General features: G+C 41.1%; 2 protein-coding genes across 10 annotated transcripts in view; one reads left to right on the top strand and one right to left on the bottom strand.

The window, feature by feature from the left end:
* Positions 1 to 1163, bottom strand: part of LOC146518661 (RNA-binding motif, single-stranded-interacting protein 2-like) — a 31182-nt gene extending 30019 nt beyond the window's left edge. For 2 of the 5 annotated variants that reach the window (XM_085159776.1, XM_085159777.1), the window contains exon 1: positions 767 to 981. Coding sequence is in view for 3 of the 5 variants with exons in the window: in XM_085159773.1 (XP_085015899.1) it covers positions 428 to 511 (84 nt within the window). In the remaining 2 variants the exon portion in view is untranslated. The other 3 variants (XM_085159775.1, XM_085159774.1, XM_085159773.1) reach the window with 3 other exon arrangements.
* A 12646-nt stretch (positions 1164 to 13809) lies between these two features.
* The window catches only part of lrp1aa (low density lipoprotein receptor-related protein 1Aa), a 102757-nt gene continuing 100969 nt past the window's right edge, over positions 13810 to 15597 (top strand). For 4 of the 5 annotated variants that reach the window (XM_085160784.1, XM_085160782.1, XM_085160781.1 and 1 more), the window contains exon 1: positions 13811 to 14435. In XM_085160784.1, coding sequence (XP_085016910.1) covers positions 14339 to 14435 — 97 coding nt within the window. In that variant the 5' untranslated portion in view covers positions 13811 to 14338. Of the gene's footprint in view, positions 14436 to 15597 lie in introns of all 5 variants that reach the window. The other variant, XM_085160783.1, reaches the window with a different exon arrangement.

Here is a 15597-nt window from a genome sequence, read left to right as displayed (position 1 = left end):
ATCACAACACGATGCTTTCACGTTCAAAGGAAAAGCTTTTACCGTCACTTAGAAGTCATTAGGGTCCACAGGGAGAGGTCTGCGTGACTAAACAAAAACACCACTCTGGAATATGGATTATAGGAAGCGAAAAGTTCTCGAAAAGTAGCTTTGCTACTTCACTGTATCGAAACACTTTTGCTCATTTTTAAATGGCTTCTGTTACGGTGTATAGTGTACTACTCGAAGCAGAGTAGTCAGGCTACATTTGCCCTCACGTAGTGGTTACAAAAAGTGACAATGTCAACAGTGAACGCAACAGAGAGAGCGCGATTCATAATTCTGTGAATGTAGTCATCGGGGTCTGGTGGGATTTTTCAAGGGGTGGGGCATATTCCGCTTTCTGATGGGAAACGAGGGAAAGAGGAAAAAAACTTTGCTAACTTACGCGGCGGCGGAGACAATGAAGACCCGATTTAACACCAGATACTTGTGTCCGGAGCTCTCTCACGGAGGAAGAGGCAGAATTCATTTTGTAACATGTTCCCTCTCAGCCTGCGTTTCTCCCTACCCCCACTTCCACAAACACCATCCAGGCACTGACGCGCTATCCCAGCACCGTACAGTAAACCACAAAAGTTGCTCCCCACCATTGACTTTTCTCAAATGAGTGAGCAGAGCCATAATCGACATCCCCCGCTTGTAGTACCCGCACACAAATACTACTAAATAAAACAGCCAGGCGTCCAGCGTGACAGGGACCGAGCGGTAGAAGGAAATTTCCCACCTTGACACACACCACGGAGCGGGCCTGCTCTTTAAGCTGAATATTTGACTCCACGAAGTCTGAAGTTAAATTCAGCTCGTTTAGCTTCTCAAGGACACTGCAGCTCACTGTCACAAACCTCCTCTCTCTCTATCTCGCTCTCTCTCTCTCTCTTTTTTTTTTTGGTCGCGACAGACGCAGGCGTGTTGCCCTGCAGAGCGAACAAGCCGAAAATTGGGGAAAATCCCGAAAGCGTTTACCTTTTTGCTGTTTCTGCTGTTATAGCCGTTGTATGGGTTGATTCCTGCCCTTGGCGGTACGGAGAGCAGCATTTTTCTCGGCGCTATGTCCGGAGCGGCGAGCACAGCCCAGGCTGCCAGCTGACGTCAGCAGCTGGGGAAGTGAGAGCCTGGAGTCCCGCTGCTCGACGGCGAGTGGTGCTGCTGCTGCGGCAGGACAGCCCCCCCTCACCTCCCCCGAACTCCCCCACCTGCCCCTCACTGCTGGCCCCTGATTTCCTTCGGGGGTCCTTCACGCGCCTTTAGGGGTCCGCACAGAAGAAGGGCTTTACCTCAGATTCATTCACTCAGCAGGGGGATTTCGAGTAGAAATCACCAGACAAGAAGTCTCAAAAATTAGCTTTGTCGGAGCAGAGCACTTAAAAACCCCCATCAAAGTTACAGTGTGCGGTGCTTTTGTCTGAAGGTCCTCGATTCACTCTTGACTTCACAGGCATTCACCTTCTTCAGAATTCTCATTCACTTTTAAAAGCATTGATATATAATAAGGGTTCTCGATCTTTTGATGACTGGGTGGTAATTAAGGAAGCCAGCAAATGACTGAGGGCATGATAGGAAATGCACTAGCACTGCATCTTTCATCTGTGAATTATTGACAAAGTTAAAAACATCCTGTCTCAGAGTGATTCTGACAAACTAGTCCATGCATGTGTTAGCCATCACTTGATCCAAAACCCTAAGTGGGACTATGAGAGAGCACATTTCTGCTACATTAGTTTCTTCTCATGGAGTCCTTGTTAAATCCAGGACTGAATTTAAAATGAATCCTGAATGATAATATTCCAATGATAGATTTAAGACCTTGCAAAACCATGTCATCCCAACAGAGTACTTCTCGCTCAGTCTGCAGCCTTACCTAGACTTTCTGAAAGTAGAATGGGAGGCAGAGTCTTCAGCTATCGGGGCCCTCTCCCGTGCAACAGCTCCCAGCTTGGTATCAGGAGACAGACACCCTCTCTGCTTTTAAGTGCTGGCTTCAAGTTTTCCTCTTTTGATGATGCTTATAGTTAGGACTGGATCAGGTGAAGCTTAACCAGGCTGCAGAGGGGCACACACTGAGCATTTCTTGTTCTCATCTCACCTCTTTTCCCTCTGTGTTTTTATATTATTATCTTTTGTCTATCCTCTCCTTTAGTTTGTAGTTTTTCTGTTACACACATCTTCCAGAAATATCTACTTTCACCTATTTTTAGCCTATATATAATTTATACTACATTATTCTCCTCATTTTAACAACGGAGACAAAAATCTAAACTTTAAGTTTTGCCAGAGGTGCCATACAGACACCAATAAAAGCGTAGTAGAAAAGCAGATGCCATCATTTATTTATCTTAGATGTAAGAAATTCATAACACCTCCACATCATTTTAACCCACCTGAAGGGTTGGCTCTTTCCCGTGGGTGTTGTTTGTGCTGTCTCTCCGTGCTCTCTTTTCCCTCACCCCCCTTAACCAGTTGTGGAAGATGGCTGCCCCTGATTCTGGTTCTGCTGGAGGTTTCTTCCTGTTTAAAGGGAGTTTTTTCTTCCCACTGTCACCAAGTGCTTGGTCATACAGGGACATCTAATTTTTGAGGTTTTCTCTTTAATATTGTAGGGACTTTTTCTTTCAATATAAAGCACCTTGTGGTGTGATTTGGCACTATAAACATGAAACTAAATTGAACTGAACTGAAGCATATTTAATTTTGCTGCTCCTCCTTCCTTTGTATGTGTGCCTTTTTCTCTCTATTTGTTTTTGTTGTTGTTGTTTTTACTGATAACAAATGCATTTTAAACTTTCTTAAGTACATTTGCAATACAGCAACTCCTATGAACTGAGAATGGTTAATATTTCCTCATTAAATACTGAATGCAAACAATCAGCCAGGGCACATAAGTCAGTCTTTTCTGGATATCATTATAAAGATGACAAGACATACTGTTTTACAGTTACAGCTCTCTGCGTTCCATTAACATGTTCTCATCACTCCAATCAGTTTTATCCATGCCGTTCTCCTGCTTCATGCCTTCAGATGCCATTTATTATTATCTTACTTTGCCCAAGAAGGAAAAAAACCATTTGTGATAACTCCAGACTGCTGATGCTTATATCACAGATCCCCCAGAGTAGCTGGAGCTTCGAGGATCATTGCATGATTTAACATGCCCCCATTTAGAGCATCTTGTTTGAAAATGTCTAAACGTGTAAAATCTGCTTGTAAAAAACATTTTTGAAAAAGTGTATCTGTCTTTTTTTCCCTATGATTAATGTCAAAGCAACATGTCTTTTAAAGACATACAGAGCCTTAAAACCTTCAGTCTGGCACAAGAGAAAAATAAATGAATACATTTTATAAACCCAGACTTATAATGTCATTACTAAGGTTCTCCTTCGCTAGTGCAACCTCCATTGTCATTAGTTCATCAGAAGCAAGATGAAAATAATTTCATGGGCCAGGGAAGCAAAAAATAATCAAGCTAAGTATGTTGTGTACAACTTGAGAACTTCCTGTTTTGGTCATCTGGAGGGAAAGAGACATATTTAGACATATAGTCAGCTTCTTGCTTGTGCCGTCACTGACCCAATGACTTGTGACCAAACAGAAACAAAGCTATTGTTTGTGTAACTCAATTAAGTATCTAGGACTCACCACTAGTAGAAATTATTGTGCAACACTTAAATTGTGCTGATTCGAACTTTTAGTTCTAGTGTTTTAAATGGTCGTAAATAAACTTTTGTGCGAGGCAATGGTGTGGTTTTGTCACAGTGAAATGGGTCAAATGCAACACTGTGTTGTTTGTTCTGAAGGTCACAGACAAATACTATCAAAGAGCAGACACACATGAGGTGCTAACCTTAGAAATTTGACATCAGAGTGTGAATGAGCATTGTCCTAAAGTTACCTTTAACATGTTATCCATGGCTGCCTAGTCACTGACTCTGGTTTCTTATCTACTACTGCTATATTTGAATGGCTTTTCACTTTCTCTTGTTGCCAGCAATTGGCTGGAAGACATATTCCAACACAGATGGCAATTGAAACCTGATTCCTAAATTGCAATGGCATTCAGTGTAATCAGCACTGACACAAAAAACCCAGCCCCGCTGCTACTTTTAATCTCACACTGCAGCCATCAATTATGAAATTAGCAATCTATTCGTTTCATTTCAGTGTTTTGGACAGTACATCAATATTGAGTCATGAATGATTTATGAGTCAATGTATTTTTTCAAGCACAGGGACTCTTTGCAAAATCTCTCACCAGAAGAAAAGTGATTTGTGTTTTTTCCAGCATGTACACACCAAAGCACAATTTCTGCTGCTGATACAAACACCAGAGATGACTTTTAAGAGCAATGCATGTGTTCAACGGATAAAACAGGCTACAACTGGTAGGCAGAACTGACTTTCCCTTAGGATTGTGTGCCTTCTGTTCAATAAAGCTGTAGCTGTTAGTCTCCAAATTCTCTGTGCATTTTGCTTATAATTAGCTTTGTTTGAGGTAAAGTTAAAAACCACAAAAAAGTTTCCTCTGCTATCATTCGCCTTTTGTAGATTTTACAAAATAGCTCTACAGATTGCAGACTTTGTAGAAATGGCACATCCCTGTATAGTCTAGTGAGCAAAAGGCTTTCCTTCCTCCACAGACGGCCCACTCTGCCAGCTGTGAGCACTGCATGTCCTCTGTGTGGACAATAAAATGACAAGTGCAGCGGTATGGTCAATATTTCTAAGAAATGAACCATAAGCACTTTGTGTTAGTCTGTGTATCTCTGGCTTCAGCAGCTTGTGTGTGTCTGTTCATTCATTTCCCTTTAGGAACACACCAGCGAGACTGCTGCACCAGCAGCAGAACCTCAGTCTGTTACAACCAGCCGCTTTGACGACATGAACATTGTTTGGACATCAACAGGCTAGTTGCTAAGTAACCCAGCCCCCTCCACCCCAAGTGTTATAGCCTGTGAATCCATACTTATTACCTCAAGAGTAGCTAAGCGGTTTACATGTGCACACGGGCATGTGTTTATGCTTATGTGTGCATGCAGGCGTATGTGTGGGATAACCGTAATGCTTTATATTAGAGACAAAAAAAAACAAAACAGAAAGAGGTGGTGCATTGCCTGTTTCTTTTCCTTTAAAAAAGTTTAATTTATTGTGGCCTCAAAGTGGGAGTGAAACTATGTTTTGAAGCATGGGTCAGAGTTCTTTTCATAAAATGAAAGCTGCATCTGGTACAGACTTGCATTAAAAATGTTCTCATTTTTTTTAAATTTGTCTTCTAAAATGAATCAGCCTTAGCAGATACTTTTTATTTGCAAGTTTATTATGAAATGCAGCCATATAGCCACAGCTATTTTGGAGTGTGGAAGCCATTCAGGACAAAGGCAACTGTTTAGGAAATTCCACCCTGTGGTTTGCTATAGAGAGCATGAATGCAGTGGGGGTGAACCCCTGTCATCAAAGTGGGTTGTTGTTTGGGAGGAAGGGAGCCTGTGTGTGGTGGAAAGTGGATATGAATGCTGTGAAAGGGTTCAGGTAGTTCATGTGTGAGGAAGGGTCTGGGTCACTGAGATTGTCAATGTGGGGTTCAAGGTCAAAATGGCTGAGAGTGATAGAAAGGCATAAAGTCACTGCAGAACTTGTAGAAGTGGGCAAAAAGAAGAAAAAGACAAAGGTGTCATTTGAAAATGACCACTGAGCACTATGTGGTTAAGGGTGAAAATGAGAAGCAGCCAGTCTTTATTTCTTTATAATCTTCACCTCTGACAGAGCAAACCCTTCACCCAACACCTGCTCCACATAAAGAAACAGCTTACTGCATATTGAAGCAATCTCTGCAGATATGTGCAGCTCGAGTTTCATAAGCTATGGCTTTTATTATTTATGTTAATTCGTGTGTTTTTTTTTCATGTAACATAAACCATTCACAAAGCAGCAGCAGCAGCAGGAGAAATACACTGGTAGTCACGAAATAAACTCTTTTTAATTACAGTAAACAATAAAAAGTGCAATATCTCACAAAATAACTTTTTGCCATTTTAATTAAAACCTTAATGAATTTAATTACACATGTGCGTGTTGCTTGTTCTCAGTGCGGGTTAAGCAGCGAATGAATGGCTACAGCTCTGTTGTAGTGAATAAAAGCCATAAAAAAGATGCATTATCAGAGGCACAGACAAACAAATGGATGCATTCGCTTGCTTCACGTGAGAGTAGCTACTTAACACGTCTGCCGAACAGACCACACACACACACCCCTAACACTCATCAAACAATCAGTCAGGCATTCCCTGTGGCTGGAATGTGTTTTTGAGGGAGAGTGTGAAAAAGGAAGTTTTGAGGGGCGAGGCGGCTTGAGGGGAATGGATGATGACTTTTAGGTTTCAGCGTAAGATATTGTTTGTGTGCACAAGTCCATTCATTATCTTTTTATAATGATAATTAATCTATTAGCACGGTGAGTAAAATTGTGCAAGCATCCCGGACATCCTGATTCTTCTGAGGCACTATTTCAGATTGTATTTGGGACAAATGGGAGAAGTTTACAGCTCCTATATCATTAATTCAAATAGGAAATGAGAAAAGTATTAAGACAACTGACCTCAACAATCCTCACCCAACTCTATCACTGACCTAATATTAGCATAAAGCCTACCTGTTTAGTCTTTAAATTCAACACAATTTTAAAACAACTTTAGGACTGTTACTAATTGTTATTAACTTTTTAAATGTCATAGTAATGAATAGAAGCTATTATAAAATAAAGCACTAAAGCAGCTGTTTTATAGTATTTGATCTATTCATTGACAGCAGTGGTGGTTGATGTGTGCTGCCTCTAAAAGCTCGACAGTGTGTTACAATTTCTTTGTTCTGATTATTTATTTATTTATTTTTTGTTCAGTTCATATTTTCTATTTATAAACTCTCGACAGAGCCACTGAAGTAAGGCCAGTGTCTGTGACATCTATATTTTTTTAAATTCTGGATTCCTTTTCCTCTCGAGTTCATGATTACTTGTTTTGTTTTGCTGATTGTTGTTGTGAAAGACTTTCTGAGCCTTATCTAAAAAGGTGCTATATAAAAAATGTACTTACTTGCTTACTTACTTAATACAAATAAAAAGTATAGATTTTTTTAATAATTAGCCATATTGCTTGATTGGTACACATCAGTTTAACAACATTTCAAAACTCACCATCTGAGGATGTAATTAACAGATTATCACTGAGAAACTATTTGGCGTTAACATGCATAAACATCGGGCTCATTGTCATGACACCACAATCTAAATGTTGCACGATTTATTTTTGTTTCTTTTGATATGATTTTTTTTTTTAACCCCAAGTCCCAGCTGCAAGTAATGTGAACAGATTCTGAGTGTAAAGAGGCAGAAAGAAAGCCTGATGATGGAGTGGGAGGAAAGGAGAGAAGGGGATGAGGGAAGGGGGAAGGGGAGAGATTGAGCTAAGCGGATGGGGGAAGGGCTGTTTGTGCATGCCTCAAATTCCTTAGGTGTTATCAGCATTGCCCGCTCCATAATTGTTTCTTTCGAGGAGGGGAAAAAAATACACAGACTGTACAACATTGTAGAACTTCCTCTCGTAGGTTAGAGGACATAAAACAAGGGGTCGTTTTTGACTTAGCTACACTTGTATCACTGTAGACTAACATTAAAAGGGCGGGTCTGACTTTTAATGCATAGCACGGAATAGAAAGGGGAAATGGGCTAGATTCTTCTAATCAAGTTAATTGCATTTTGATTGTGTATTGCAAAAATCTTCACAGTTTTGAAGTATTTAAAACTTAAAAATACATTCAAATAATACTGGGTAATCTTGTCTTCTCTGGTTGCTTACAGAAATCAGGCCATATTTCACTGCTCAGCTTTGGAATTCTACGTACACTTGTCAAATTAAAAGCCCTTGTCCCACCTACAAACAAGAGCACTCACATTATTTTGATTGTGTCATTTTGTCAGCTCAAACAGGCTTTCATGCATGAAGAAAATGAGCTGCTTCCTGTGTATAAGTAGAGAAGTGAATGAGACAGAAAATTTCTTTAAATATCTTTTTTTTCTCTCTCTTTCTTAAAATGAAGACACTGTAGTGTTGGGACACATGCGCATGCACGCGCACACACAAACATGCACAGACGCACACATGCGCAAGATGTGATTCTAGGAACTTTGATTGATGAGGTAATCCATCTGGTTCCAAAGCAAGGGAGGGGAGGGAGAGAGCATCGGTGAAGGGAGGAGGGACGGGTGAGTAGAAGATGAGTGATGATCTACTTCAGAGACTGATGCATCCCCGTATCCATTTGCGTGTGCGCGTATGAAGGAAAGTTGAAAATGCTCCAAGTTTTAAAAAACACAAAACAGATATTGACATGAAATCCTAAAATCAATCCATACTTTATTGATCAGTTTTGGAAAAAAAAAAAAATCCAACATCTTAACATTAACATGCTGGAGGGGAGCAAGTACAGACTGCCTCCTCCGCTCTGCGCTTCACCCTGGCTTTCACCACAGCTGCAGTAAACTGGGCGTAGGTGCACCAAGAGCCTTAGTTTGAGGATGAAAGAATGACGCACAAAATCCTTGCTCCTTGCTCATGACACAGAGCAGATGAATGCCGTTTTCACTTACTTCATCAATAAAAAGTGCAACGGAAAGAGACATACCAGAAGCCCAGCACAGCTCTCAGAGAGTTCTCCACAGGTTAGGGTTTCCATTAATACGGCAATTCAGTGTCACTCACATCAGATACATTTTGTAAGGAGAAGAGATGTTTTCCCACTGCACATGTGATACTTCACATGCACAGTTGCAGTTGCTTCATCCATCCAACAATCCTTTGAAGGGTGGCTGGGGAATTAAAGCATGTGAAAAACATCAACCAAGAAAAGCTACAGGCTATGATGGCTTTACTGGCAACTAAACCAAGAGAAACAAGTGCTTCCAATCCTGATATAGCCAATCATGTGCAGGACTCAGAAGCATGGTGTTTTACAATATGATGGTGGTAATGGTAAATGGCCTGTATAGCACTTTTACTAGTCCCCCTAGTAAAAGCGCTTTACACATCCTGTCATCCACACACTGGCAGAGACAAGCTACAGTCGTAGCCACAGCTGCCCTGGGGCAGACTGACAGAAGCGAGGCTGCCATATCACGCCATCGGCCCTTCTGGCCAACACCAGTAGGCAGTAGGTGAAGTGTCTTGCCCAAGGACACAACTCGAACCGGGGCTCGAACCGGCAACCTTCCGATTACAAGGCGAACTCTCAAATCTTGAGCCACGATCAGTGCAGAGATACAGAATATACTGGAGCTACAGGTAGAAAGGGACGTGCTGAGCAAAATGTCATTATGGTGAAAGATGCGTGGGTGTATATATGCACAGCATCGGAGTCACTTTAGGATCGCTGCAGGGATAAATATTACTGTTAGCTGTTAGAGCAGATCTCTAATGTGTTTCTCCATTTGTTTCGCTGTCACACATATAATGCATTAAAACTGATTAGAGGAGAAAAAGTTAAGATTCCCAGAGATGGATCTAAATCTGACAAGTAACACATGAGACTTCTACAAGGTCAAGAGAAGGGTTAGAGGGAATTATGGAAAGAAATCATGAGCGATGTGTTAATAGCAGCATATTCTTGTTTACTTTTTCCTATTTTACTGTTGTTTTAAGATTTCATTCATTAATTCCTGCTCAAAAATAGTTAAACCAAAAACAGTAATTTAGTCTGTGTTTGTTTTTACCACACACAGGGCTGAGGGTAACATGAAAGTGATGTCTGTGAGTGTTGTTGACTCCACAGGCAAGCGTGTCACCTGTGTTATGCTTCCATCTGCTGGTATAAATTGAAATACCTCAACATTTCCCCCATAAAGAGCCTTTTTGAGAGCAAAGGCAGCAGTGTTACGGGTCAACGCGCTTGCTATAATTTTGCAATGTGTGGGTTATATGTTTACATGCACAAACAATGCTGCAAGTAGGTGATGTGACAGCTCACTCCAAGACTGATTTTCCCTTGTTTCATTAGTTTCACTTGAGTATGTTTTCCAGAGCTGATTAACAAGAAAGAGCAAAAAACGAAGAGAAAAGGGAAACACAAAAGTGAATTAAAACATGATCACCTTTTAGAGAACTTTAGAAAACTGAAAAAATCATTACACAGCAACTAATATCTCAAGAGTTTAAGTACAGTCTAATTAAAAATGAGGACAAAATCATCTTTCTGCTGCGCCCTTTCCCTCTCACCCCATCCCTACCATCCTCCTCTGTCACACTAACTCTGCACGTCGTCCTTCACTATATCCAGGAATTTCTGTGGTTTTTCTCTTTTCCTTCTGCTTGGCAGCTCCATATATATCTACTCCAAAATATCCACTATCCCTACTCTCTACATCTCCAAAGCATCCCAACCTCACCTTGACGCACTCATTTCTTTCTTTCTTTCTTTCTTTCTTTCTTTCTTTCTTTCTTTCTTTCTTTCTTTCTTTCTTTCTTTCTTTCTTTCTTTCTTTCTTTCTTTCTTTCTTTCTTTCTTTCTTTCTTTCGCCCGGGGAGCCCAGTGGCTGTGAAAATACATTCACAAAAAAAAAAAATAATTCAAAAAGGGTTCAGACAAACATTTGCACTGTTACTAAGCTCCATAAACTGGGAAAAATGTGCCATTGTGGGACAAGGTGGTCACAGAATGATGTAAAATGGCTGTATTTATCACACGTGCATGTCTGAGGTTTGTGTGTGTGAATTTTCTAAAGACTACATGTTTCTTTTGTAAATATATCTCAAGTCTTTTTCCCTCTCTGTCCTTCCATGCTTTTTCAGTGAATGTCTGGTTTTAGTTACGTAAGCACTGCACAAAAGGATTTGGTATGAGGACATTTTTGGACTCAAACACAGCATTAGATAAGGTAAGAACTGGTAGTGTGGCGCTGTTATACTGTTAGCTATGCTGCATGCACTAAATAAAGCTTTTAAACAGCTTTAAGAGGATGATCTGGGTGAAAAATGTGGAATTCCTGATTGAATTAACACCAAATAATAGCTTGTTTAACACTAACTGTAAATGAAAATTTCAGTTTTATTTAAAAAACAAACCTCGTTGCTCATAACTCTTCCTGAGAGGTTTGGCTTCAGCAAACATAATGACCCTGAAATAAAGAAAAGACTGAGGTTAAAAGGACAAGTGGTATTAACATCCTCTCTTTCAGAAACATCTCAGTCTAGTGTTTTGCTGGATATTCTTTGTGCTCACGCTTGCAACTCATTTATTTTCTTATCCTTGTAAGAGTCTTGGGGGGGACTGCTGACACAGAACAGAATATTTAAAGCTATGCGTCACTTTGGTAGTATTTTAAATACAGTCTTCTTCTCTCTTTTTTTTTCCACTGACACAAAAGACCTTTTGTTCTTTGGCTTTAGATAATCTGGCACTGCAGACCCTCTAGGTGTCAGTGCTGCACAGCATTTCACAGATAGATTCTAGCGGTCACTTGATATTGTTGCTCTAAAGTGGTGCACACACACTGGGGATGCGAAAGTAAAAGCCAGATTCATTTGTGCTGTCAGGAGCATGCACAACCTATAAAAACATATTTATTATTAAGGCTCAGTCTAAAGACTCCACACCTGGTCTTGTGTTTCTTCCAGTTCTGCATGATTGTGCCACTTTTTTTTTCTGAATGAATTTTACACTGTAGTTGGGATTAAATTAAATATGTAAAAAGTCACAGAATTTAAAAACAAAATACAGTCACAACAAACATAATCAGAGTTAACGAGAATAAAACTTTGACTCATCAGATATCAGCGTCAGTAGGACTGTGACCACGAATGACTTGTTTTAATAAAGAGGAAGTAAACCATTAACATATAGCCAGTGTCTTACAAGCTGTTTGCATGATTTTTTTTTTAAAACAATGAAGTTAGAAGGGTTCTTAATAGAGGCTGCAGGCCTTACTTTACATATTTTAAAGAGCAGTTCAACATATGTCAGACAATAATCCCAGCAATCTGTTTGTAAATGAAGAACTTTTGTGTTAAGACAAAGTCTGCTCTCTGCTGAGCCACAAATGTTGAAATGATTCACTGCTTAAGTCTATTAAATTCATCTAAGCCATCTATAATTCACCTTATACAGTCACAGTGCCATTTATTGTATGTAGTCTTTCTGTGTATTCATCAGATGTTATCATCGACGATTATATAAACCAGGTAATCTAATCCCAAACCTTTATTTTAGGCTTTTTCTCTGGCATTATATTCCCAGCTCCCTGGAGTGCTCTTCAGTAAAATGAAATATGTTTCAGGGTGTTGTTTTTGTTAAATGATCCAAGTAAACCTATTGCCAAGTAAGCAGTTTGTACTTGATGAATGTAAAGCGATGGTAATGATCCAAAATACCATCAGTTCTCCTAACATTTCTCGATGTGCTGGAGTATCAGTGGAGAAAGCAGCAGCCTCAAAATAGACAGGATGAGCTTCTCCATATCTTCAAAACCTTAAATTAAGACAAAGCCAAGGAAACCCTCGTGTCCGCCGCCTGGCTGTCGTTTTGGATAGAGGTTCTTGTAGGCTGGTTTAGCATCCCAACAACATCAGCTGTCATCATTCAGGTTAAAAAAAATAAATAGATAGATCCCCACACATTTTTTGATATACAGATGGGTGTTTCCCTCCATACTAGGCAGTTCACAGCTTACAAAACCATTAGTGTGTCAGCTTTGTCTAAGATTGGTTACTTTTTGGTTACCTTTTTTAAATAGTAAAATGGTTGCTGTGGTAATTATGCCTCTGCACACTATTTTCTAACACATTACGTGACTTTCTCCTCATTATCACAGTAAGAAGCTTTTTCATGGGTACTGTTGAACCCTGTTGAAGGCAGAAAGCAAGCATCAGATACCAGTCACGGCCACACACATCACTAAAAAGTATGGCTCTGATTCTTGAGTAAAGCATTCTTCCACTAAAACGTCAATCCATTTCAAGGATGATGTCCTTCAAAGTCGTGATTTCAAGACTATGTGCATCATAATAGGTTTATAGGGCCATGTGGGGTCTTCTTCAAATGTCGTTAAACTTAGTTGTGTGTGAAGGCTGCATCCAGAAGGTAGCTGGCTTGGGGGTCTGAAAATCTGCAAGTCATTGGGTCCTATCAAGATGCAAATTGTTTGCTGTGCTTAGCAAATTTATTAGACCACCAGTCATAAAAATAAGAAAGCACAAATATTAGAAATCTGTCAGAAACTTGTTTAAAACTAAAGATTAGGTTGTTTTTTATTGGGCAAATAGCAAACTGACTTAATGTTGTTAATCAACCAAAACATTCAAATGCCAAAACTACATATCCTGTTCAGAAATGAATTTGGCATCTTAAATGAAATAATACTATTCTGCTTTTCATCTTTTTTGTAAAACATTACATTTGAATTTTCGTGGATAACGACAATAATTAAAGTTTAGCATTAAAAATGTAATTTTGAATTAAGGAGCCTATACATGCTGGTGGATTAAGCATTACAGAAACATAAAAATGATTTAGGTAATTAGCAGTACTGACAAATTTAGGGCAGCCGTGGCATAAAGCTTCAACTGGGTGGCTTGTTCAATACATTTGTTAAGGATTGACCGCAACTTCCAATATTATTGTGAAAATTCATATCAAATCAACGTCAAATTGGTGGTGGTGGTGGTGGTGGTGGGGGGGTCGGGTGGTGCTGGAGGGAGAGGGGAGGGCCAGCTGAGCCCCCTGATGTTGCGACGTCACTCAGACCGCTGACTGACTGGGCTCCGGGCTTCAGGCTCAATCTGTGGCCAGCAGCAGCAGAGGTGGCGGGGAGGAGAGGAACATTTGATCCACTTCTTATTCCCCCCCTGTGACTTCTTCTCCATCGGGGCAGGGAGAACAAAAGGCGGACAGCTGCATGATTACAGGCGCCAGCGAGATCCTTCATCTCGCCTACAAGCCGGGCTAGCTTGATGCTCAATTCAGCCTGCTAGCCTTTGTGGCAGGGCTCTCCATGCATCCGAGGACCCCTTAAGCAACCCCGGGCTGGGAGAAAGCCTCGGCTTTTTGCCTGGACAAGTCTGGAAGACTTACTCTCCGAGTGTGGGCAGACAGCAAGCAGCAGCCCTGTCAGCACTCACTGCGCACCCAGACAGCGGATTTCCAGCAAGGAGCATCCCCGCCGGGGCACACGGTTACACGTCGTCGCCTGTCTGCTCTGCAACCTCCAGCTTTTGACAGGAGCAAGAAGCGATTGATGAGTAATATTCTTCCAAGATAGGCTACAATGTTGCGCATCGCGGCCAACATGCTGGCAACAGGATTGCTTTTCTTGGGATTCATACACAATTTGGAAGTAATCGCTCCAGCCAGGGCCATTGATGGTAAGCAGAGCTGATTGAATGTTACCCAGAGTGTTGTGCCAATTGCTCAAAAGATCTATAGCCGTTAGGTGATGTGTGCATAGTGATTAGTGCGGGATTTATTTTGCTCTGTGTCTGCGTTGCAATGAGAGTACACTGCACCCGGTGGAATGACTGCCCCCACTGAGCGGAGCAACGTGGAGGGGATGAAACCTAGGCGAGACAATTAAAGCGGTCTTTTGTTACTGTGTCCCGGTGAAGCGTGTGAATGTTGCAATGTCACAGCACCCCACCTCCAAACCCTCCATCAGCACCCCGCCACCTTTCACTTGATTCAGGCGCTCGCATCACAGCATAGGCCCCGATAACAGCTCAAAGCTCATGTTTACGTGTCAATACCTTCATTAGAAAAATGTGTCGACCTGCAATCTGAGGCGTTTTTTTTAAAGCTATGATAGTACCACGTCTTATTAAAAAAGAAGACAGCTGTGAGCACCTCTGCCGAGCTGTAATCGAGCCTATCTGATGTGTCTCGACTTCAGTCAGTTCACGTTCAACAGTTTTCCCGGAGAGTGCTGATGCGATGACAGCAGCCGAGCTACCCCTTAGTCAAACCGCACTGCCACACTTTTGTCCCATCCGTGGCTGGATCGTGCTTTATTAAGAGCTTAGGACCGGTTCGTGTCCATCACTGCACACTTGGTTTTTTTCTGCATCTTTAAGCTCCGAGGATGTGCTGCCATCAACAGGCATGCGTAACGCTGTGCACTGTTGCTGTGTGTCGGTGCCATTATTCAGTTTGTTGCGTATCTGTGCCCCCGAAATACCGACAGTCATATTGTGATCTGCAGGCAGGCAGTGAGTAGCTCTAAACGCCTCTGCTGCCCCCCGGGACTTTATGAACACACACACACACTGGAACAACTTCTGGAAACTATTAAGCTTCACAGTCCCACTCAGGGTTCCTGTTTTTGTGTAAGACAGGAAACAGGTATTCATTCAAAGACAAAGATTTGCTGACAGACTTCTTAAAATCTTTGCAGGTGGAAAGAAAATCGATAAGCTTGTTCTTCAAACACAGCTTTTTAAATTTTAATTTAATGGGGGGGGGATGTCACCAGCGTCAGCAGGGCTAATCGGAGGTCCTGAATTCACCATGGTATTAAATTCAGCAGGACTTGGA

Source organism: Neolamprologus multifasciatus, chromosome 5 (genome assembly GCF_963576455.1).
Source record: "Neolamprologus multifasciatus chromosome 5, fNeoMul1.2, whole genome shotgun sequence".
NCBI lineage: Eukaryota > Metazoa > Chordata > Actinopteri > Cichliformes > Cichlidae > Neolamprologus > Neolamprologus multifasciatus.
This window is presented reverse-complemented; position numbering and strand designations above follow the sequence as displayed.